At 44.9% G+C, this 8,346-nt stretch overlaps 1 protein-coding gene across 1 annotated transcript; it reads right to left on the bottom strand.

Moving 5' to 3' along the window:
* Positions 1–2,719: 2,719 nt before the first annotated feature.
* Positions 2,720–4,599, bottom strand: GLRG_09280 (major facilitator superfamily transporter; the record flags this gene model as incomplete). Its single annotated transcript, XM_008099965.1, has 3 exons — positions 2,720–3,269; positions 3,328–3,565; positions 3,633–4,599. 3 exons carry the CDS (start codon positions 4,597–4,599, stop codon positions 2,720–2,722), a joined length of 1,755 nt encoding a protein of 584 aa, XP_008098156.1.
* Positions 4,600–8,346: the final 3,747 nt, after the last annotated feature.

Genomic DNA, 8,346 nt, shown 5'->3' with positions numbered 1-8,346 from the left:
CCCCTAAATAGCTACCTTTAAGTTATTAACCTATACCTCTTAGGCGTATAGGCTTAAATATAGGTAAAGCTTTTAGATTTCCTTATAGTTAAAGTCTTAGTTAGAACTTAACTAGGACTTACTAAAGCTTTATTAATAACGCTATTTTTCTCCCCTACTAGCTTGTTTCTAGTTTATACGTTCTAGTTCTATAATCCTCTGCTTTAAGGCCTTATATTAGGCTTAGTCTAATTATAGTAACATATTTACTACCTATCCTTTAGGAATTAGTATTTATTCCTTTTCTTATTTAGCTATAGTAGTACTTCTTAACCTATAAAAAAGAAGATTTAGAATTATAATAGACTATTAAAATTATAAAGAAGTATTAGTAATTATAAGTCTTATATTATATAAAAGCTAAATCTTAAAGAACTATTCTCCTGTAATTTATAAGGCTATTACTAGCTAAATACGCCTTACTCCCTAAAACACTATACTAACCTTAAGATAGTTAGGCAGCTGTTACCACCTAGTCTTAAGCAGCGCCCTTTAGTTAAGTGGTTATTATCTTATAACATTAATCTAGTTAAGTAAAAATAAGTTAGATACCTATATTATTTACTACCTATCTAAAAAGCTATAAAAGGGCTATAATAAGCAGGCATCTAGAGCAGCCCTTTTAGAAAGGCAGGTTAACTTATTATAGGCCTAGTTAAATAATATATAGTTATATAAGAGGAAAAAGGTCTAATTATCTCCTAACAGCACCTTTACTACTATAGAGGATATAATCCAGGCCTGAAGTCCGGATCTTAGCAATATAGATAGTCCGGATGAATCTGGGGCATCCGAATTGCCTAGCGAGGCCGAAAGTTGCATATGGGTAGGCGGCAGAGATGGTGAAATAAGTGGTGATGGTGGTGGCGATGGTGGTGATGATAGTGGTTCGGATGTGGGGGTGGTTCGGATATAGGGTGGGGGAGTTAATCACATGCGTATTCCGCTAACTGAACGGCTCCAGTTTACGCTAGGCAGAATTTCCTACTCGCCTTGCTCGGTGTTTTTATTTGGCTCTAGCTGTAAAATATTCGGAACCGCTCGCTGAGAAGTGGTAATTAGCCTGCAGATGTCTCAGATCCTGGTCACGGCTGCCATGAGCTTGGCGACACATGTACATCTCCAGAAGTTGTGTAATACACTACGGGTGCACCATCACGGTGAAACCCTCTCAAACTGTGATCAATAACAGACCGCTCAGCCATTGAATCTCGAGTTTTTTTTTTCGACGTTCTTCCGGATGCTTTGGCAATATAGCTTGGATTGACTGTAGTTTCGAGTCCATAGCGACACAGTATCCCCCAACTGCAAACTGGATGGTCAAATGCGCCACGGCTCCTTGTTATGGTGTTCTCTATTTTCTATCTCTGGGGCAAATTGCTGAAAGCTTCGAGGCTATCCGGCGTTAGTGGGGGGGGGGGTTGGAAATTTTGGGTTTTCCACAACTACGGTACGAGATTAACAAGGTATCATGTCATAACGCTGTCGTCATTAAGGTTTAACACATTGCGCGTAAGAACTTTCCACTAGGTTGTGATACCATTGGATTGTAACCGAGGTAGTTTTCGGACCTCAACATGGAGACCATAAGCGTCGCCAGATGTAAGGCGTTAGTTTCTGCCCCAATCCAGTGGTCTCCTTTTGCTACGAGAACGAACTTCACTACACATAAATCTCAAATCAAATATTGACACCTAAACCAAAGATTTCGATGTAATTGCTCACCAAATCCATTATATCTAATCTTGGACTTCTACTTTGGTCTTGTGCCATGATTTAAAAGGGTGTCCCGAGGCGTTTTGTAGTACGTATCCCCAAGCGACACACGCACCTCTTAGGATAATGCCAGTTCGAAAACCCGTATGCCCCAATCACAGTAGTTTCGTATGACTTAACATTGATCCAGCATTTCGGGGACTCGGGTAGCAAGCTTCTGGAGATCGTCGGCTACGAAGCGCCGATCCCCGACATTGCCTTGCCGAGGTCATGAGTATATTGTGACAATGAGGTCATAAATCTAACATGATGTTAGAGATCCGTCCCCGGTCCAGTAAACCAACGCTGATATTGCGGGTCAATTTGTTAAGCGCTTAGCAGAGTGAGTCAATATAAACCAGGTCGTATGGCCTTGACACTGAAATTGAGCACTTAGATCCGGTAAATAATTGCAAGTGAATTATCTGAAGAAGTTATAAGCCAAATCTGGATGAATTGTTACTCCGTATCTTAAAGTAGCAGGCTGCTACTTTTCTTCTGGCTTGTGATACCTAGGCAATGGTTACCGTTCATAAATATGAGGGCCTCGCCCCCCACCATCTTGATTCAAGATTCTACTTCATATGGAAGCAAAGCTTAACATTTCAGGCATTAGCCTTGATGCTGTCGACGGCCAAATGTCCACGTGACATATCTTTAGGACAGTGGGGTCACAGTATCTGAACTTATTTTTCTATGCCTCTTGTTGAGAGGCGGTCAAGTTTAGAAAGACATTGGTCTTAAAAAGAAATGCTAATTTCGATCGAGCTTCAACTACATAACTAGATAAATACATCAAAAGTCCTTGACAGGTAAAAAGCTAGCTATCCAACCTACAGCTACTATGTTAATATACTGTTAAAGACATGCTGTGACCATAATCATCATATATGGAACACCAATTGAGACCCTCCTATCCGTTTGGTTACATATCGTCCCCGAAGTGATCGGCCGGCCATCTCCGTCTCCAAGCAGGACCATAGATGTATACTACAGGAATGAGAAGTGCAAAAGCAGAAATCAAGCCAGTGTAAATCATCATCGAATGGAAATATCCCATTTCCACAACCCAGTCAGATATCTTAAAGGACAATATGAACGCTAACAAGCATCTGAATGACGCAACATTAACCAACGCTGGACCTGCAAGATGAGGGTAACATTCCAGAACATAAACGGCGCCGATAGTATTAGCACCTAGAAAGCCAAAAGCCATCATTCCAAATCCAGTAAGGAACGTAAAGTAGGAATAGTCCTTCTGGTTGGAACCCGCCAGACCAAAGATGACAGAGCCTATGATGCCACAGAGAGTAGGGAAGATGATGTTGACAAGTTGATTTTCTGGGAGGCGAACTCCACGTTTCTTGGCTATGCGGTTAGCCACCCAGTCGGCAGCCTTTCCGGTGACCAAGGCAACAGCAATGGCTGCGACAAGAACGGGGACAAGGCTGAGGCCAAGTAAGAGGAAATTCCATCTGTAGAAGTAATGGTTAGAGAGATTTCCGGAAATACACTCTAGGTGTAATTACTTACGACCATGGCGCCGTTAGGAGTGCTGGTGCAACTGTATATCCAGCCGCAAATGCACAAGCAATCATCACGCTATTAAGCATAGTGATGAAGAATATATGTGGATAAAAGAATGTTCGCAGCGTGTCAATAAAAGCATTCCAACCTTTTCGCCATTGCACCTCGCCATGAAAAAATGCAATGTTATATCGGAAAGTCCTCGGGGCGTGCTTATAGCCAGACTCATTGCGAGGTACGCCATCTATACAGTTGCTGTTAGCTAATCTCTAGGTGTAGCTGTATATATATGTTATGTATTTGGTACTTACTCATCTCAGCGCGGGTTCTCTCCCACCTGGTCTCTGGCATGAAGAAAAAGACGCCAATGAGAAAAAAGGCAGCACCAGCAGCAGTAATAAAATACATGTAACGCCAACTCAAATCGATGATGATTTGTGGTGTAGCAACGCCAAGTACTATAATAATAACACCTTGAGCCGCAAACACGCCAGAGATCCATGAATTTCGTTGGTGGACAAAGATCATGTCTTGTAGAACAAATGGAATCAGACTCTCAACAGTACCGGCACCAACAGCCTGAACGCAACGAGCCAACAAGTGTGATGGTAACGAGCGGCTATTCCCTGCCCAGATACATCCCATAATAGCAATAACGCCAGTAGTCAGAACGACTGGACGACGACCGACGGAAATAGCCATTGGAACCAGAAGAAGATTGGATAAGCCGATGACCAGGACGGGAAGCGAAGCCAGAAGGTAGATCTCGATAATCGGTGGGGCATTCGGTAACATGGAGAGGTATTTCAGCGGATCAGTGTTGGCAGGAAGACCACCAGATGCGGTTAGCGACTTGAGGAGCTTCGGATCGATGCCTGCGTACTCCAGGGCGAAGACCGGTAACATGGCGCCCAAGATCAACTCAGCGGCAGCGGCCAGCGCACCAAAGCAGGATAGACAAAAGCAAGCTAGCAGTTTTCGTGATAGTGGTAGATTGAGGGGATCCCGCGGATCTTGTGTTGGAGCTGGTTGAAGAATGAGCTTGCCATCTCTATATAGGGCACCTTCCTGTGCCTGCGCTTGCGCATCAAAGGGCGATTGCATCGATTCCAAGTATCGAGTATCATCGTTGTATTTTGTTGACGGCGTATTGTGGCCGTGGTCAATCTTTTCGTTCTCGCGTGGCCAAGCCGTTACATGAGATCTCGAATTTGCTGGGGGTCCAGCGTTGTGGAAAGGAGGTGACTGGGAGGGCTGGGAGGCAGGAGAGTAGTTCATACTTGAATCTCATCAAATCAGTATGGTGTTCCACGAAAGAGATAGTTGATGATGATACTCAAAGAAAACGAAGTCTGACAAAACTTTGCAGGATGCCTCGGGTGGTATTTAAAATCTGGAATAAGAAGCGATGGCTCTGCGCGCGACCCTGACTAAGAGGGAAGCCATCAGAGCAACATGCTGCATCCTAGGAAACCCAACCACTCAAACGTCAGCGCCAATATTATAGGCTTTCACATTTCAGACTTTGAGCCCTGCCCCGCGAACGATTCCCCGCAAATTGCCTGTCCATCGCCGAATCCTTCAAACCTCTTTAAACTTATTTCATTGACGTCAGCGCCGTTCTGTTGTCGCACCTTTGAAATGTCTACATGCTTGTAGGGATATCCTTGTGTTGTTTAACACTTGCTGACTCTCCGACTTCCCGTATATTACCCAGGTTAGTATTCTTGGCAAGCAAACCCGCCCAGGCAAGCGGTATTTATACCAGGCTGCTAGCCAAAAGTGGCATCCGATGCTAGAATACCGACCCCATTACCTCTATGACCTCGGCAGACCGGACATATCCTTAGAAATCGCCGAGAGTGGTTATGTTTCCTGCGCAGTTCTCGACGACCTTGTTATCGCAGGCTGACACATTCAAGACTTGATGATCAAGTCATTCGCGCCTCGGCTTTCATTCATTCATCATGTCCGAAACTTTCACAAAAGATGGAAACGAGTAATTCTCGACCTTTGTGACCAAGAATAGAAATACAATGTCTCAAAGGTTCCAGCTACACCTAGTAGTTGTTATCTTTGACGTAGCAAAAGCAGATAATATGTCCATTACCGAGCTTGGTTGCGCCGTCAGCCCACGCAACATTCGCCATTATGATAGGACTTCAATGGGGAAGGGCTTTGGCGGCCAACATCCAGAGACATAACATCGCAGCGTCGATTCACGCCCGAAAAACAATGAGCAGGCCGATCGCCACAGAGGGCACATATTGTGGTGGCTAGTCGCTTTGGGTCAAGTTCCAATACTAGTATCAGTGTATGATCTGCACCCGTTTCTTCCCGGTACCTCGGAAACACTGTGTGATGAACCCCAGCGTCTGATCATTTCGGAGAGAAGTAGTTGATTCTTCTAAGTATGCGTACGAGAGAGATATTGGGTAGGAATACTCTGTTCTGATGTAGGTCCATCATTTGGTAAAGCACGCCTGTGGCGTTCACCACTGGTACCAGCCACACGAAGGTGTCCCAGCTTCACGACACACTGCAAACACAGGATACAAAACACCAAGTGTCCAATAAAGGCTCAAGTCTCAAGTAGTCTATAGGTATGCAAAACTTCAATTCAAGTTTGTTTTCGTCAAATGTCTTAGCTTCAATAAGTGTAGTCTAGCAACTTGCGCTGAGAGCTCCAAGAAGATTTTGTTGATATAATATCAATATTTACTGTACTTACCATTACTTGATGATTTATAAAAACTCAATCTGAAGCTGAAAGTGCCTGATTAGGCCGGAGTGATGTGTATTGAGGGGAATAGTTGATCTGGGATAAGCAACACGTTGGATGCTACGATGATTGTCGATTCTCTAAGATACCAAACAAACCTAATCAAGTAGTTAAGTCTGAGAGGAATCTGGCCGCACACAGCAAGCTATGAGCTACATTGTAGAGTAAGAAAACAGAGTGACGGCGAGAAAAGCGTATAGTGATTCAGTACTATTATAGCATCTAGTCAACGTTAAAGTTCTTCGCCGAAGCTACAGTGTCTTGATCATGATATGCCACGTGTCTTTGTAGTAGAGCGTTTTCATCACGGAACACAACCTTCGGAAGAGACGTTCAAAAAGACTAAACTAAAAGCAAAAAGAAAAAAAGGTCTGAAGGACCTCTGCTGTTACATGTCAGTATCAGTTGTAGCTCGTACTGTCACTTGTACAGAATGGTTTCAAAGCCAGTAGATATAATGCCGGACAAGAAGACGTGCTGGCTATGAATGGTTGGCTGTGTCGTCATGGTGTGTTAAAGACGGATCGCCTGCTAGACCAAGTGGAACGATAACTAGATAGATTCGGGACAGAAATACGCCATTTTTCACTGGCGGACCGTCGTATCAGGAATAGGATAGGATTTCATTCAAGTAGCTGACGGCTATTCCGATCCTTCACTGATCATGCTCTATAACCATGACGGGCAGTTCACCGTCCAGACATATTTTTTAGTTATATTTCACGCACTTGCTATCTGCCGTATGCCTTTGGTGCCCATCCGACCAAGTAAACAGTCACATCTTCCATCATATTGACTCAATATTATGTTGATGACTCTGGAACCCATTGCTTATCTGATGTCGTTAATAGTAAATTTCGAAAACAAATACTTTGTTCACGCATTGAACATTCTTTCCGGACCGAAGGTTGCATCCGAATAGATGGCCTGGCACTTACATCCATTCGACCTGATCGATCAGATAGGTGCAGGCCATGCATCCTTCATTATATGAGGAGCAAAGAGCGGACCCATCATCATCCACGCTTTCGAATCAAAGACTACAAGGAGGTATATCTTGTCCTGGACTATGAGGCCAAAGATTGACAGCCACTAGGCCTCACACTAATTAGCGCCTACTGGCCATGCACGAAACATGTGCAGTGATTGCAATCCCGTATGTAAGCTAAGCGTGATGGATCTGGCTTCGAAAACTTCGATCTTCGGCCCAAGCATATATGCATGTAAACCTTTCTCCATTTTGAATCTCGTTTTATGCACTACGATATGTAGAGTGGCGGACTCCCTATCGGGTATACCCAAGCATCAGGGCGAAAAGGACCACTGAGATACGTGGCCATAAGCTGTCAACATGCTGTGGGTCCAGGCCATCGAGATTAGGTCTTGTAGGCCATGGGAGATTTGCCACACCCTTCGCGATGTAGACTGAATACCGTCGACGTGCTGAGCAGAATGGCTCCGAGGGAGAGATCTCGGCGACAGCTCATGGATAGTTCTTACAGGTATTCAACACCAGTACCCTAGTAACAATGACCGGAATATTACGCTGGGGCAGCTTCAGTAGCAGTGCTAGGCATTGGGAACTAACGAGAGGCTAGTTTTTTGGATGCCACCTTCATCAAGGAGCTAGAATTGACTCGGGCTTGTAGACGGCCACGAGGCGCCCCTAGGCATACACCTCCGTTTCCGATTGGGAAAGTCCCAGAGGGCGCCAGGATGAAGCCTTCACCGCAAGTGCCAACCAAGCCGGAAGTCTGTCCATTCCCTAGTGTGAGGTGATGCAAAGAGGGAGAAAAAAGAAATACCTACATCGCGCCGTGTCCATTGCAACTATATTTATGGGGACGTTTCGATGAGGTTGAGGTGATCTGGAATCGGCTTGTTCCCTGCTTCAAAACCAACGTGTTCGGGTTATTGGAACCATGTAGCTCAGACACCGCCATTTCTTGCTAGGACAGTCCTGTCCACGACGCCAGAAATAACTTGGCCGGTGTTTGATGCCTGTGCCCTGTTAATCGCAATGCAGGGCGTGCGCTAGTGGTCGATCTATCAGAGCTATTGTCCAAGAGAAAGACGATGGCGAGCAATCGGGCGCCAAAGCTGAATGATTGTCACTGACCAAGTTGGCATGAACCACATCTGTGGAGGCGGCCCAGCTGATTGATAGGTAGCCCAACCCCAGCCCCCTTCCCCCCGAACATTGCGTAGGTATTTCCTCCCGAAGCTGAGCTTGTGATGGCGTA

The sequence above is a fragment of the Colletotrichum graminicola genome, assembly GCF_000149035.1.
Source record: "Colletotrichum graminicola M1.001 genomic scaffold supercont1.47, whole genome shotgun sequence".
Taxonomy (NCBI): domain Eukaryota; kingdom Fungi; phylum Ascomycota; class Sordariomycetes; order Glomerellales; family Glomerellaceae; genus Colletotrichum; species Colletotrichum graminicola.
This window is presented reverse-complemented; position numbering and strand designations above follow the sequence as displayed.